The 16458-nt window shown below is 29.8% G+C and overlaps 2 protein-coding genes across 6 annotated transcripts; both read right to left on the bottom strand.

Annotated features, from left to right (window-relative positions):
* Positions 1-5488: 5488 nt before the first annotated feature.
* Positions 5489-7331, bottom strand: LOC115708350 (uncharacterized protein At5g39865). The gene is made up of 2 exons (XM_030636598.2): positions 6610-7331; positions 5489-5834 (listed from the first exon to the last, which is right to left on the bottom strand). The coding sequence occupies exons 1-2, from the start codon at positions 7168-7170 to the stop codon at positions 5640-5642; spliced, it is 756 nt and encodes a 251-aa protein (XP_030492458.2). The 5' UTR covers positions 7171-7331; the 3' UTR covers positions 5489-5639.
* Positions 7332-11052: 3721 nt separating this feature from the next.
* On the bottom strand, positions 11053-16122 carry LOC115708348 (probable ADP-ribosylation factor GTPase-activating protein AGD11). 5 transcript variants are annotated; one of them, XM_030636588.2, is made up of 10 exons: positions 15814-16122; positions 15394-15586; positions 15028-15108; positions 14500-14584; positions 13986-14061; positions 13326-13489; positions 12991-13228; positions 12434-12550; positions 12238-12333; positions 11053-11571 (listed from the first exon to the last, which is right to left on the bottom strand). In XM_030636588.2, exons 2-10 carry the CDS (start codon positions 15449-15451, stop codon positions 11290-11292), a joined length of 1197 nt encoding a protein of 398 aa, XP_030492448.1. In that variant the 5' UTR covers positions 15452-15586; positions 15814-16122; the 3' UTR covers positions 11053-11289. The 5 variants fall into 5 exon arrangements, with proteins under 5 accessions (XP_030492448.1, XP_060964556.1, XP_030492450.1 ...); XM_061108573.1 differs by having other exon boundaries at positions 15028-15102; positions 15678-16045; XM_030636590.2 differs by having other exon boundaries at positions 15028-15102; positions 15814-16029.
* Positions 16123-16458: the final 336 nt, after the last annotated feature.

The raw sequence follows: 16458 nt of genomic DNA, 5'->3' as shown, positions 1-16458 counted from the left end.
AATAGTTTTTTTTTTTTTATTATTTAATGTAAGAATATGAATAGTTTTAATAATTAAATGTATAATAAATACAAATAATATTTTTTAATGAAGGAATACAAAAAATTTTAATATTTAATAGTGAAATCTTAATATAAACATAAATGAAAAGAATTAAACAAAGAATATAAATAGTTTTTTTTTTTTTACAAACTTTTATTTTTATGTAATAATAAAAACTCTAAATAATAAGAAAAATGAAGATATTAAAAAAAAAATATATATATAATAAAAAAAGTATGCAGTACCACATCACCTTCCTATATCATTCTCCTTTATTATTATTATTATTATTATTATTATTATTATTATTATTATTATTATTGATAGAAAGAGTAAAAGATGATGATAATTACAATTTATAATTGTATTAATATATTATTATTATTATTATTATTAATTGATAGAAAAATAATTTATTCCTAAAAGATTGTTCATATTCATAATAATTGTTATTAAATTATTAGGTAACTTATTATGTGTTGTAACTTACTTATTAAAAGCTATTATTAATTAGTTGTTATCATCTTTTATATTTTAATAGAGAAAATAGAATATCAAAAGAAGATGATACCATTTTTTAAAAAAATAGTTAAATAGCTATAAACTAATTTGAGAGCGCCACATCATCTTTTTGAAATTCTCCTTTATATATATATATATATAGATTATGTTTTAAGTATAGTATGTATATATATTAAAAAAATATATATGTATGTATAGTATGTATATTATAGTATGTATATTGCTTTTTAAACGTTTTTGTTGTTTTGATATTTGAAGTATTTTTGTATTGCAGTGTAATAATTAGTATTTTGTTCCTTTATACTTTTAATTTCATTGTCTGTATTATTTTGTCAATTTTTCATTTAATTTTGATTACATGGTATTAAATTTAATATAATTTAAGTAACTCCTTTATTTCTCAGACTTTTACATAGAGATTTATTTTAATTCAAATTAAATGGCTATTAAATGCTTTTATTATTATTTATTTTTTTAAATTTAATATCAATAGTCAAATAAATTACATTTCAAAAAGCATATTTATTATCATTTTATATAATTATATTAATTGTATTAATTAATTTTATTCTCATTAATGATTTTGTTTACTAGTAATTATGTTGTCTTAAAATATTTTATTGATTTTTTTTTTATTAATAATATAGAATACTTTTTTGAATATTTATTTTATTTATTATTGATTGTATATGTTCTTGTATATAGTAATTCTATATTAAATAATTTTATTTTATATAGTTTTTAAATTATTTTAATTATGACTAATATGGTTTTTTACCTTTTGGTTTTTGTAAGGCAATATGTTTAGTTTAGTAAGTGGCTTGTTTTTGATTTGGTAAGGCCAATGTGGCTAATTTTTTTGTATGGCCAATGTGGCTAGTTTTCTTTTGTACGGCCAATGTGGCTAGTTTTCTAGTTTTGTAAGGTCAGTATGGCTAGTTTTGGTTTTGTAAGGCTAGTATGGCTAGTTCTTTGGATTTTGTAAGGCCAGTATGGCTAGTTTTAATTTTGTAAGGTCAGTGTGACTAGTTTTAGTTTTGTAAGGCTAACATGGATAATTCTTTGGTTTTGTAAAATTATTATATGGCTAGTTTTATTTTGTAAGGTCAATTTGGTGTAATAATAACACATTAAATGTAGTGTATTCACGTCAGCAATGAAGATGAGAATAAATAAGTTTTAGTATTTACATCAGAGAATTCTATGTGACTATTTATATAAAATTTCATATTTTTTTTTTTGTTTTATTTGTAAGAGAAATTTCATATTTTATTAAATATTTATTATGTTATTAATTTTTCCTTTTTATTTTGTAGGTGCTATACTAGTGGGGCGTAAATGACAACTCTCAGTTTTGAAGTTTTTTTTTATATTAAGGTTCTTTTTTTAATTTTCCAGACAGAAACAGTTGCGTTAGTAGTAGATTTGCGTTGGGCTCAAGATGTGGGACTTCTCGTGGAGAGGGTCTTTCTGATGAATTTTCTTTGGTCTCAACTTTGGAGGGTCAGACAATGTATTTGCATGAACTGGGGGTTACCTTTTCAGATATTAAAGTTTTATTGTCTAGTTTTCCTGGGGCATCTCTTTCTCATGTGCATCAACTTTATTGTTGAGGCTCATAGATTGGCTAAGCATGCCTTTAGGATAGACAATGAACTTTCTTGGATGAAAGAAACCTCCCCACTTTTTGTGTAACTTTTGTTACCCTTGTTATTTTAACCTTTATCGGTTACCCCAACAAAAAAAAAAAAAAAAACTCCCCACGATTCCTCAACAATTTTCCCTCTCATTTTTGTTCTTCAAAATTTTTTCAACTCCCACTAAACCATCCCATAACCTTTTTCTCTCTTTCTTTTTGTTTCCCAATCTTTATATAAAATAGATGTGACCCGTTCTTCTGCATCTCCTTCCCCTGTTCAAAAAAAAAATTCAAAATGGGTTTGAAATCACTAGCTAATAAAGCTAAGGGAGAACGTCCTTTTATTGAGGAGGAAGACTCTGATTTTGCTCCTCCATTAACGAAGCGTGGGAGAGCTCCTCCTAAGAAGAAAACAAAGGTCCTTGTGCAAGAAAAAATGGCTGAAGATGTTTATGGGAAAAACAATAATGTTGGTGCTGCTGTTCGAACTGAGGTTTGTTTTCGGTTTCATTTTCGTTTCCCCCCATTTTAAACATTTTCTTGTATTTCCATTTTATCGTTTTGGTTTTTTCTGGTTTGTGATATTTTAGGTTTTTCATTTTAAAATTCCGTTTGGTTTTCTTTGGATTTTTAGGACTTTAATTTTGTTTAATCAATTTTATTTTGTTCTTGGGTTTGGCATTTTAGTTTGTTTCTTATTACTTTCGTTTCATTTTTGTTGTGTTTTATGTTCTGTTTGTGTTTCTAGTTTTTTTTTTTAGATATTTTAAAACATTTGTTTTTGTTTTAGTGTCTCTAATCAGTGGGTTTTAGTTTTTTTTTTTTTCTAGTTTTTTAATAGTTTAATATGTTTATGTATGATGTGTTTTGGGAATATTATTAGGTATAGTTGTTTGCTGTTCTTTTTTAGGTAACAATTCGATTTAGATGTTTGTAGTTTATATTCGTAGAGTTGTTTCTGCTTGTCAGTTTGTTTTTAGTTTTTTTTTATAGTTTTATTATAGTTTGTATACTTGTTTATTTATAATTTATATTTATTGTTGCAAAATAGTATTTTTTTAGTTGCATTCCAGGACCTCTTTCAGCTTCCGTTGTAATTCTTCATAGTTACAATTGACTGAAATGTAATGTCCACTAGCTTCATAATTTTCATAATTCATTCGATCATCAAATTGTCCATTGCAGAAGACTAGGAATGGAATGTCTTTTTTTCCTGTGATTTTGAAATTGTTATTAGTGCAAGGCAACGATATTGAAACTGGTTTGATTCTGTTATGAAATAGAGTAGAAACTTACTTCTATTTTCTTCCCTTTGTTCAAGTCTTATATTTCCTGTTCTGATTCCTGCTTTTGTCATTTTTATTTATTTTATTGCTGTTAATAAACTATAATAAAACTAAAATGAAACTATTAAGAAACGTTTAAATTTATTTCAGAAACTAACTATTTCTCAAAGTGTTTTCTCCTTTTCTTATTTCCAAAATAAATTCTTGCAAACAATTTAATTAAACTAATATAAAATAATGATGCAACTGTAAATCAACTTGAAAAACCACAACACTTAATTCAATTTAATATAGTTGTGGTCATTGTGCTTTTTCATCAGTTTTATTTGAATTAGATCAATTGAATTAATAGTTGTATTTTTCTCGTTTTGGTTTCATTTTGGTTGTTTTGCAGTTTTGAAACGCGCGTATTTTCATCTTCATGGTTCGCTCTGTACAGCTGAAGGCTTAGTGCATGTGGTATTTTTGTAAATATTTGTATGTGGACTGTATAAATGTTTAATGGGCCGGCCCAAAGTATTTTTGTAATTTTTTTCCTTTTTTGTATTTTTCTATTTTTTTCCCTTAAATTTTTTTGGGTAAATACCATTTTGGACCTTCTGTTTTGCAAAAGTTACAAATTAGACCTTGTGTTTTGTTAAATGACAAAATGGACCCTGTATTTTCCAAAATAGTACAAATAGGACCCTAAATTGACTTTTTGTCAAAATAAAATTTAATTATAATCCGATCTAAAAGTGCTATGACAAAACTGTTTATATTTTTTGTATCTGTTCGTATTAAGCATTGTCTTTAAGTTCGTTATACTAAAAAAAAAGTTGTTAAAAATTAAGCTCAGGGTCCTATTTTTACTATTTTAGAAAATACAAGGTCCATTTTGTCATTTAACAAAACACAGGGTCCAATCTATAATTTTTGCAAAACACAAGGTCTAAAATGGTATTTACCCAATTTTTTTGTCTAATTTCATTTAATTTTACTAATTCAATGATTGTCCATATACTAAATTATATTCCTTAAACTTTAAAATCTATTAAATTATGTTCTTCAAACTTTAATGTGTACCAAATCATATTCCTTGAACTTTCATTTATGTTAGACTTCTCTTACTAAAATTGGATAAAAGTCCTTAAATCCAACAATCTCAATATAATTTGATACAAATCAAAATTTAGGAGATAAAAATCTTTATTAGTTTTTTTTTTTTTTAAGAAAAACAAGTTAATGTAATAAAGTTACCGATTTAGATATTTGTGTATGTCTTAGTCTTTGTGATTTTTTATTTGGGATTTTGTTTTGGATGAATGTAATAATATCTAAAGAATTTTTCTAACCACAGATAATAATAGTAGAAAACAAAGAAGTCTATTCTGGAGTTGGAATATTTATAACCAGAAAAATTGGTTTTGCATAAAAAATCTTATTACCATGGGACCTGGTGACATATGATGAGTCATGGGTCATTTTGAGCAGAGTCTTCATATAATTGCATAAATTAAACTCAAGAATAGTTAAAGATGAATTGTTAATGAATGTATGACATGTTAATTCTGCACCAGAACTTTGTTGTATGATTATTGCTTGCTAACACTACACTAAACCAAATTTATTGACAAATAAATACATTAAAACTTAGTTATGCAATGACCTAACCACCGACTGAAATTAAATATCATCAATTCAAAAATTGTTCTCAATGATAGTTAGTAATGTCATTCAACAAAAGGCTGATAAAACTGAAAAGTAGATTAATCTCACCAGCTACCCAAAACAGGACCATATAAATAGATATAAAAAAAAAACCACATTGACTGGAATCCAATGAATAATAATAAATAGCACATAAAAACATGGATAAGAGAAGTGACCCAAGTTTTAAATCCTTGTTCCCTAACTAAACAGTTAGTTCAAAAGGAAAAGATAAACATGAGAAGTCTTTACTCTGTACTGTCTTTTCCTTTTGAAATATATGGAAGTGTATAAGATTTGAACACAATACTAGTGAAGAACATCAGTTAAGGGCAATGAAATTAATAAATAAACTCACTATTCACCATACAAAATAATCATTACAATACTAAAAATATTTACATTATTACCAAAAATGGGAAGAAAAGAGATAATTTGATGATGCTCAGTTTGATTGAGCATTATACATTAACTGAAGAAGAAGAGCAACGAGGGCATCGAATCAAGCCATTTTCATTACACTCTAAGCAACGACTGAGCGATCCTTGATCTTCATCGAACACTTTCCTACTTCCACTGCAATTCCAGCACGGCACAAACCTCATATCCGCACAACTCTCACACACAAACCCTACTGCTTCTCGAACCCGAAAATCCTTAAATATACGTTTGGTTGGGAGTAATAAAAACAAAAGAATAGGTAATAAGAACAGGAATAACAATGGCCGAGCAAAGATTAATATGCATTGAAAATTTGTTAATTTTGTTTTCATGTTTCATTAGTGAACTTTCTTCCTTTATTTATTCAATTTTTCTTAATAGTCATTCCACCTAAAGTTCGTTTTGATGTAAATTTGCTTATGGTAATTAACAATCATTAGATTAATGCAATCATAATCCAATGATAATAGAGATAAAGGAAATGTATTTCCTTAAAGGTGCAAAAATGTATACTAGCCCAGCAAAAAATATAAATTCGAACCAAATGACACCACGTGAGTACTTGACTGGTAACACTCACTTTAGTGAGCTCAATTCCATCGAGAACGAAGACATTTTTCATACATTTATACATGATTTTTTTAGTATGGATTATGTGTTTGATGGTTTGTTGTGGTAAAATAGTGAAGTAGTGACGTTGATGAGTAGTTAATGATTTAATAAATGACAATGGTTTGAAGATGATAGTATGAAAAAATAGTAAGCTAAGGTTAATACTACAAGTTTCTAGATTAATTACAATTTAAAGAATCTAAAATTTTCTAAGTTTCTTAGTTTACAAATATAATTTGTTGGTAATTCTAATTTTCTAAGCTTTTATAGTTCATACTAAATTTTCTAAATAAGAAAAGTGTAACAATACACATTTTTCATCATAAACTTCTCCACATTATCGTGATAAATAAAAAGATAACATAAGATAAGATATACCTTAAGAGTTTGGGCCAATTGGCCAGTTTCAAAGAGTTGTTTGATGACGTCAGCACCACCAACGTAGTTGCCTCTTATGAAAACCTGAGGCAAACTGGGTTTCCTCTTCAAAAGGGTCTGCAACTCTTTCCTATACGCAGAGTCCATGGACACGTCACGCTCGTCCACCCAAACCCGAAACCCACCGAAGATCATCCTCACCGCGTAACAGTCCTCGTAAGTCCTTCTAACTCCTCTTAAGCTCGTCAAGTACACCACTATTCGATCCTCTGTTCCGGCCAAACGAGGTCCTATTGATTTCTCTGCTTCTTCGTTGGAATACGAAGACGACGTAGTTTTGATGGCTTCTAAGAATATGTTTTTCAGCTTCTTCACTTTTGGTTCGACTACCGAGGTGATGAGTTTCTTGAAGGAGCTTGTGCGGTTGAAGCTGTTGTTATTATTAGGCTTATTATTATTCTGCTGAACGGTTGTTGAAGATGATGATGACATGGTTAGAGAACGATTGAAGAAAGAGGGTGGGTTTTCCGGGATTTGGAGGATTTTCCCGGAATCTGACATGGCACCCAGATTTGAGAAAGAAAAGAAAGTGAAGAAACAAGAGTGAATTGATGATGGTTTTTGGGTTAAATTGGGTTGAAAAGATACTTATGAGAAGAGAAAAAAGAGAATATTGTGTTTGTTGTAAAGTGATGACGTCAGCATCGGACACTAGCTGAGTTGTCTTATATTGAAACCCCCACAACACGCGGTTTACTAATTTGACTTTTTTTTTTTAATTCTACGTCAACCTTTAATTATTATTATATATATATTTTTTTTTTTTTGCTAATTAACTCTCCAACTTTGACACGTACTAAATTATGTTTATGAATTTTTTTGGCCGTTAAAAATACTCTATGAACTATTAAGATTGTTAAATTTAAGGACTTTTATCTAATTTTAACAAAAAAAATTTTAATATGGATAAAAATTCAGGGGGCATGATTTAATATATATAAAAATTTGAGGGGTATGATTTAGTAAATATCAAAGTTTGGGGAGCATGATTTAGTACCTAAAATAGTAAAATTAAATAAAATTAGATAAAAGTCCTTAAATTTAACAATCTCAATAGTTCAAGGGGAATTTTTAATGGCTAAAAAAATTCAGGGAGCATGATTTAGTATATGTCAAAGTTCGGGAGGAAAAATTACTAATTAGCCTTATTTTTTATTAATTTTTATACTAAAAAATATATGTTATAATATATAATAATTTTTATATTCACACTATCATTTTTATAAATAATTTAAAATGTTTTAAAATGAAAAAAATTTACATAAATAATATTGTAACTATAAGCTATAAAAAACAATTTAAAAAAAAAATATTAGAAGATGTAATAACACTCCACTATTATTTTGGTTGAGTTATTATTGGGACTTTGCACCAATAACTATATATTCTTTGCTAACTAACTAGCAAAATCTTTATATTAAAGACCAATTCTATATTCTTATCAATGTTAACTAATTTTGTATAGACAGCTACAAATCTACTGTATAATATGTAATTGATGGAGTAAACTGGTGGTTGACCATATCTTGTAAATAAATTATGAGATCATTAGTTCAAATTTTACCAGTCACAAAAAGTTGTATATTTAGAAATATTGGTCCCTACTCCCTAACGGAGTGGTGTTGCTATTTTTTTTTTGTCTCTTTTTATTCATTTTATTGTGAAGAGGTTCCATACTTATACATTTATGGTCGATTATCACTATGTTAAATTGGAAATAAAATTAAAAATCATCAATATGTTAAAGCACTTACATTAATTTCTTTAAAATGGTTTGGGGTTTGGGGCTGACTTAGGGTCCGGGTCGGGATCTTGGATCCAAGTTTAGGGTTCGGGGTTTGAAGTCTAAGGCTAGGTTTGGAGTTTAGAATTGTTGAGTTTTATGCCCTAAATAAAACTCTTTACAATCTGATTAGTTATCAATATAAGAAATTTGAAGTGATTGATGTTTGCATGAATTTTACATGCTAGTGGTTTAATATGTTTATTACTTTTACACACAGAATCAGTTAAATCCAGATCATATGTTTATTCACAATTACAGTATCGTCAACACAGTGGAATGCGATTGTGATCATATGAATCAAAAGTCTTGGTCCCTGTTTCATCAGTGTTATTGGATTTACACTAATGTGATAATCAGCGATGATGTGTACTTACACTTGGAGTAAGTGTTATGTTCTTTCCAGGACATTAGTAAAGTATACTAGTTTCGAATGTATGGAGTATACATTGGACTGGACCGATATTGCAACTAAGTTAAGATATTACAAACTTACCGTTATATATCTTTCCAAGTCAATATCAGTAGTTGATCTTAAGATTAAAAGAATCTAAATCCTGCTATGCTTAGGCTCAACTCAGGAGTGCTATTCATGTTCTTTGATTTATTAGTTAAGCCTACTTTTGGGTCAGGGTGATACGTATATTTTGGGAACATGATAGTATGATTGAGTGGGAGTGCTGAACATAAATATGGAATCTATATCTTCTAATGGTGTATAGAAGTCAAGTGATGATTCCCTTCGAGCTTAGCAAATAGAAGTAAATGGATGAGCTCTTGTTTAACTGACTAATTATTAGATCACTAAACACCATTTACAGGTAGCTAAGTGTTTTAAGGGGCAAAATACATTGAGGGGTGAGAACGGTAAAATTATCCCATCTCGATGTAAATCATCTATATAGAGGATCTTCAAATCACAATAAGATTATAACAATGGTTAAATGAGATAGCATATTGATATCGTGAAACATATAATATGCTCTATATAAGTCTGAGAGTGCAATTCTAAGTTCTAAGAGTGGATTCAACGAAGAATTAATAAGTAGGAATTTACTTGGTAAATTTGGTTCACTTATTGGAAGCTCAGCATATAGATCCATGGTCCCCATTCTAGTTGAGAACATTCTGCTTGTAAGACTCATTAATTGATTCGTGATTGATCAATTATAATTCTAAAGTTAGAATATGTCTAATTTATGAATTTTCACTAAGCAGGGGTGAAATTGTAAAGAAAAGAGATTCTAAGTTTATTTATTTATTAATGGACTTTATATGTCTAGTTAATAATTAAATTAAATGATAATATTACTTAATAATCTATTTTAGTTATTAAATAATTAGTTTTGGCATTTAAAAGGTTAGAATTGGAAAATTGGCATTTTTGAGAAAATATAAATAAAATTTGTTAAAACTCCAAAATCAAGTGGGGCCCATAAACTACACCATGGTCGGCCACTTATTGTGGGATTTCAAATTAATATTTTCATTATTTTAATGCCAAATAATTCCTAACCTAAACCTAGTAGTTGCCTATAAATAGAAAGTGATGGCTCAGTCAAATCACAAGTTTTCAATAACATCTTCTGACAGAAATTTCTCTCTTCAGAAAAACTGAGCCTTCCCTACTTTCTATACCTGGCCGAAACCCTCTTCTCTTTTCTCTTCATAAATTTCGAACCCTAGTGAAAGAGTAAGTGCCCACAGTAACTCAATCATAGATTGGAAGACTGTGAAGGATCAAACTCAAAGAAGGACATTCGGGCTCAGATCTTGATAATACTCTGCGACAGAAAGGATACAAGGGTTAGAGATCTGAGTGGAAGGAGACATTAATTCCGCTGCATCAATATAAGGTTTTCTTAACTTTATATGTGTTTAATTTATCGTTTTAGAAAGTTCATATTTAAGGTGTTAAACAACATACTTGTGAGTAGATCTAAGATCCTGGTAAAATAAATTCCAACAAGGATTTGGGTCCGAGGTCGGGGTCGAGGTCCAGGGTTCAGGGTTCTCGTCCAAGTTTGGGTCTAGAATCTGGGGCAGGGTGTCCAATCCTGAATTCTTTGTAAATATTATAATACAAGTTAATACAGATCATTTGTTATGTATTAAATAATACAATTCATATTGTATTAAAATTTATGATCGTAATAATTAATACAATATAATATTTTATTTAAATGTAGTGCTATTTGTTATTTAATACAATACAATTTTTATACAACCTACTAAACGACCCCTTAAAATAAATAAAAAGATGTGACATACCTACTAAAAGTGCAATGATGTTTTTTAAAGAATAGAGAAGCACTTATAAACTAATATACACGTGTTGTAAGTACTGAATTAACAAAAAAAAAAAAGGTACAAATCTACTTTTACAACACTATTGATCAACTTTGAACTATTTCATTTGTTCTAACATTTAAGGTAGAAACCGCTTTTGCTAAGAGTAAATCTTAGTTCCTTTGTTGAACATTCATTTTGACAAGTATTTTCTCTAGTTCAAGTTTGGTAAAACTTGAACTATGTCTAACTATAACAAATAACACACCAAAGATAATTTTTTTGGCTGACTGGTTTGTTTGAGCTCTACATAATTAAAAATTTAAAATTTATTACATAAACAGACAACAAATAAAATTAATCTACAAATCTTCTAGTGAAGTTTCATAGAAATCATATTCCATAGATGAAACAAATTACTACACCAATGTACAATGAAAAATAAATATGTATTAACACTTTGCAGGGTATGAATATCAACTTCCCTCCTGCTAGTCATAGTCATAATTACAATGATAGTTGAGAGGCGTTTAACCGTTCGGGTAAAGCTATTGAGTAAGAGGAAGACATTCAAGCTCAATCTCCAGTACACCCCTCTCAACATTCTGCAGCCGGAGACTAATTTCTTGCTTTACTTTGCCGTCTGTTAGGTAGATGACCCCATCTTTAACTAGGGTGTTGTCTTTGCTAGCTATCCATTTTCCGAGCTGTGTTGACTCATCGATCGTTGAGTTCTCATAGGCTTTAGCAGCAGTAACCAGAGGTTGAATGTCAATCTCAGCCTCGCCCATGAAATCGTCGGTCTTGAATTTATCCTTGTCATAGACTAGCTGCATTTAACCATACAAAAATAAAAATAAAAGCCTAGTCCACAACTTACTTTGAGAAAGTAAAAGAAAAATGGTTTAGTATCTGTTAGAGAGTCCCACATTGATAATGCGTGAAAATTAAATACCATACATTAGATGTATGGACTACTCCTCTCATTGCCAATTGGTTTTGAGATGGAACCCCATGTACCTTATACAACACACTCACACACTTTTGCATTTTAACATGGTATCAGAGCCAAACTAAAATTCTAACGACTAACAGATCCAAAAAGACGAGCCAAAAGGAACCGCTTGTGATTCGGGGATAGTGAGCCAAAAAGAGCTACTGTGAGCCAAAAGAGCCACTTGTGATCGAGTCATGTAAGATTGGTGAGTAAAAAAAATAGCCACCATCTTGAGGGTGAATGTTAGAGAGTGCCACATTGATAATGTGTAGAAACTAAATACCAAATATAAGATGCATGAGCTATTCCTCCTATTGCTAATTGGTTTTGAGATGGAACCCCATACGCCTTATACCATACACTCACCTAAACCTACTTCCTCAACCATACACTTCCGCATTCTAATAGTATCCATAGATTGCAAGCAAATTAATAAAAATGGTTCACATTTATTAAATGAGTTACTGAAATTTGAGATTTAATAATTATAAAAACTTACCACTTTAAGAGGAGGAATTTGTTCAGGAATTGACAGCATGAGACTTTCATTCCAGACTGGATTAAGGTTGTTCTTTATAACTCGCGTCTTCACCGACTGCAACAATCATTATTAAGAAGAAGAACAAAATTATGTATAACAAAATTTGGAACATTATTTCTATACAAAAGAAATTAGTGAAGGGAAAGGGCCTCACTTGGTGACCAAGCGCAAGGATGACATAAGGATCACTAGTCATCACATCTCGAATCGCTAGGTTGGTGCCTTTCACCACATTCACCTTAATCAATCCAACAAATTCAACCATACCTGCCTATAAATATAACTGGGACAGTAAGATCTCTTGCTATATTATGCTAAAAATTCAAAGAAATATTTCATGCAAACATTTTCTTGCTTCTCTTCTTTATGTTTCCCCGAAAAGAAATCATTCTAAACCAACACATATGCTTTCCTATACATATTAATGAAAAACAGTAAAAGGTATTATGCTCTCTAAGACCAAGAATATGATTAACTGAAGACTATCTCTTATTTTTTTTCCTTAGAATTTGAAAGTATTTTGCACCCATAGTTCAATACGAGCGGGGTGTATCTCTATTATGTTTCGATGCCAAAATACACCTAACTATTCACAAAGAAAAGATTGGTAGAAAAGTTGTTTTTCTTAGCTAACAAAAACCAAGGACTAAAACTGCATCCATGCAAAGAGCTAAAATAACCAAATATATGAAGTACTAAATAAGTCATTACCGATGACGAGTTATATTTCTTAGTGGCCTTAAAGTCGTCTCTTCTCCCCCAGCTGTTACGAAATGCATGTCCGATACGATGTCTAGTGGCCTGTTTGTCGTAATGTTTCTTTTCTTGGCCAAGAGAACCGGTGCCTGGTGAGTTATTTGATGAGGCTGATGATTTCTTATCAGAAGGAATAAAGGGACAGGACATGCGATCAGCAGTGGTCAAAAATTGTTGCAGCTCGTATTTTTTCCTGAGTATTCAAAGAATTACATTTTTCTTAGAAAACCGTTATGTTTCTAAAACAAATGTCGTTGTTTTAGTTATGACAACTAATTTATTTGATTTACCTAATAAACTCAGAACGCTCCTCGGGAGAGGAATCAGATTTCGGTTTCCTAAAATTCTCAGGCATGCAAGCTTCATATACATTGTTGATTGCAGTGTTTCCTCCCAAGGAAACTAAATTGCCCACTTCTTCAGCATTCCATTCATCTAGCTTCACTGATAGAACCTAACATAAAATTTGGATCAAATCATAAGGTAACCCCTTCTAAATTGTAAAAAAACAATTATAGCTACAAGAGACTGACCTAATCTATGATGAAAAAAAGTGATTTGGGATTTTGTTTTACATTGCTATGCCTTAGAGTTTCACTTGAATAACTAGCAAGATGATACTAAATATGGCCCAACCACCATTGCTTTCAAATAAAAAAGTATTAACAAAATGAAATGATCTACTCAACCCTCAAAGTCCGGGTTAAAAACTTAGACCATTTTATTTCCAACGGAAAAATACCCCAAGAAAATCGGTATTTAACAAACCCAAATGATTATAGGTAACTAATAATTATCACTTAAAAGCTTCACATGTTGATTCTAAACTAATCTAAGACTAATACAGTGGTCACTCTTGAGGCCTCTTTATAACTCTCAAGATTATAGTAAGCATAATCTAAGAATCTGATACACAATCAATCAAAGTAAAAGTATGATAAGAGCCATACCTTTGTTATATGAACACCAAGGCTTCGATGTACTCCAGAGCACTTGATACAAATGAGTACTCCAAAATTTAAGGATCTGATACACAATCAATCAAAGCAAAAGTAAAAATTTGAGCATAACAATTTTTGGTATCATTGGTTGAATCACTGCAAGAGATACCTTAGTTCAAGTTTCCATTACATTTTTATAATCAACAGTATCCCTTCCAACAAAATACCAAAATTTTGAAATGGCAATGATGATTATGTAACATAACATCTCAATTTTCAAACAAATAGTTAGAAAACAGTAACTTGATTAATTAGGCTTCATGTAATTAATATATTTAATATATGTTGTTTTTTAGTAGAAAAAAATGTCAAGATACTTAACAGTTTCTTATAAGTCATCATAATTCAGTACATACTCAAAGCAACAGGTAAACTGAAAACGGGAGCACAATAAAAACCCGTCGTCAAGTAGTAATCTATTTAGCCTAAAAGAGACACAAAAGATCAATTATATGAAACTTACACCCATTTTGGATCTGGGGTACCGCAATCTGCACAAAGTTGATTTCCATCTTGTTGCAAGAAATTTTCCATCCTTTGTTGTGTACCTGTAAAGGATGATAGAAATCAGAAGTGATCCGGCGATTGCTTTAACATTCTTAAATAATACAATCCGAAGAGTATAAGGAGACATCATCATTATGATAAAACACCCAAAAGAGAGCAAATGTTAGGTTTTATCAAATGATTGATCCTTCCTGTTATTCCATTTACTTCAGAATCTTAATTCATTTGGTATAGTCTTTTAGCGAACTTTTATTATATTGCGACTCGAACTCTGGAAAGACTCGAACAGACTCAAATACCACCCCATGAACCTTATCAAATGTTTATAATTTTGTTACTTATTCATGGCAATAACATAAACCCTCTGAATTCTACCTCAACTAACGAATGATCTTTGTTATTCTAACTGAAAAGAGGAAACAACAAGTTTGAAAACCAAAAACTAGAAATTGTCTAATAAAAATTGCTATGAGGATCAAAGTACCAGAAAATGCCGATTGATCATTGTGGTACTTCCAACATTCTGTTTCTGAACATAAGAGATCATACAGGCACGCAACTGATCCTACAAATGTAACATGTTAAATTTCAATTCACTCACTGCACATACATTTTCTGCCATAACAGCAAAAATGTACAGCCACAAACAATATGAAAAACCCTTTAACATCCAGAGGGAATACATCAATCATATCATGCTAACATAAATAAGAGCTATATACTAGAGAACACACAAACACCAAAAGAAAGCTAAACAAGAGCATTCATTTCCATAATTCACATTTATTTGGGATATAAAATCATTGTTTGATCAATAAATATAACCTTTAATTTATCATAAAGCAAATACCTGAAACATCAGTTGGACCAGGATTATCTTGCTGGGTAAAAGTCTCCAGCCTCTCCATTCATTCAAAACCAAACCATGAAACAGCTTTATAATCTTATAATAGCCATTTTAGCATCTCCCTCTTCCAATTATCCAAAGAGAAACAAATCTTTTAAGGTATTCAACAGAATTCAAGCCTCTTTATCCCAAATACCTACATTATTAAAACAAATCAATTAAGAAAACTAAAGATTACAGCCACAAATTGTTGTTTATCATAAAAATGCAAATGGGTTTTTTCTTACAGATCAAAAAATCTCTCTTTTTTTGTCTTCTACATCAAAAGAAATTGGCCATAAAGGAAGAAAACAAAATCACAACAAACATTGGGAAAACCCCAGAATTAAAATTCAATTATTAAAAAGAAAAAAGCATTCTTACAGATTAAGGGATGAGTTTTGACATATTGATTTGTTGGCAAGAAAAAGATCAAATCTTGAGAATTACACTATAAAATTGTACAGAGAAGACAAATATACAAAATTAAAATTCAGGGGAATTAGATGATGCAGATGAGAAGAATCTGCATTTTTGGTTTTATTTAATTTTTAAATTTATTTAATTTATTATTAAATTTATGAGCATTTGCATATATAGTGAGTGCCATCAAAAGGGGGTGGTCGGATGTTAAGGGGATGACGAAGTTAAGGGAACACTCAATCACGCCGTGGGCCCCACGCGCTCTTACCATCTTTAATTTTTATTATTATTTAATAATTATACTCGTATACATTGTCCACTTTTTGTAATGTAATGTTGACTTTCATGTAATAATACATTTTTAAAGATTATAAACACATTTGTTTTTCTTCATAATATTAAAAAATATGAACTATAGTTAGTTCATGAAAAGGACAACATCTTAATTGTGGAGACAATAATCCATAAACCTTTATTTTATTTTTTTTGCTAAATAATAAATATTTGAGGTGTGTTTGGAAATAATTGTGTAGTTACTAGGTAATGTAATTATTAAAATAGTAATTGTATTATTTAGTAATTATATTTTATTTTAAAGAGTATTGC

The sequence above is a fragment of the Cannabis sativa genome, chromosome 1, assembly GCF_029168945.1.
Source record: "Cannabis sativa cultivar Pink pepper isolate KNU-18-1 chromosome 1, ASM2916894v1, whole genome shotgun sequence".
Classification (NCBI taxonomy): Eukaryota; Viridiplantae; Streptophyta; class Magnoliopsida; order Rosales; family Cannabaceae; genus Cannabis; species Cannabis sativa.
This window is presented reverse-complemented; position numbering and strand designations above follow the sequence as displayed.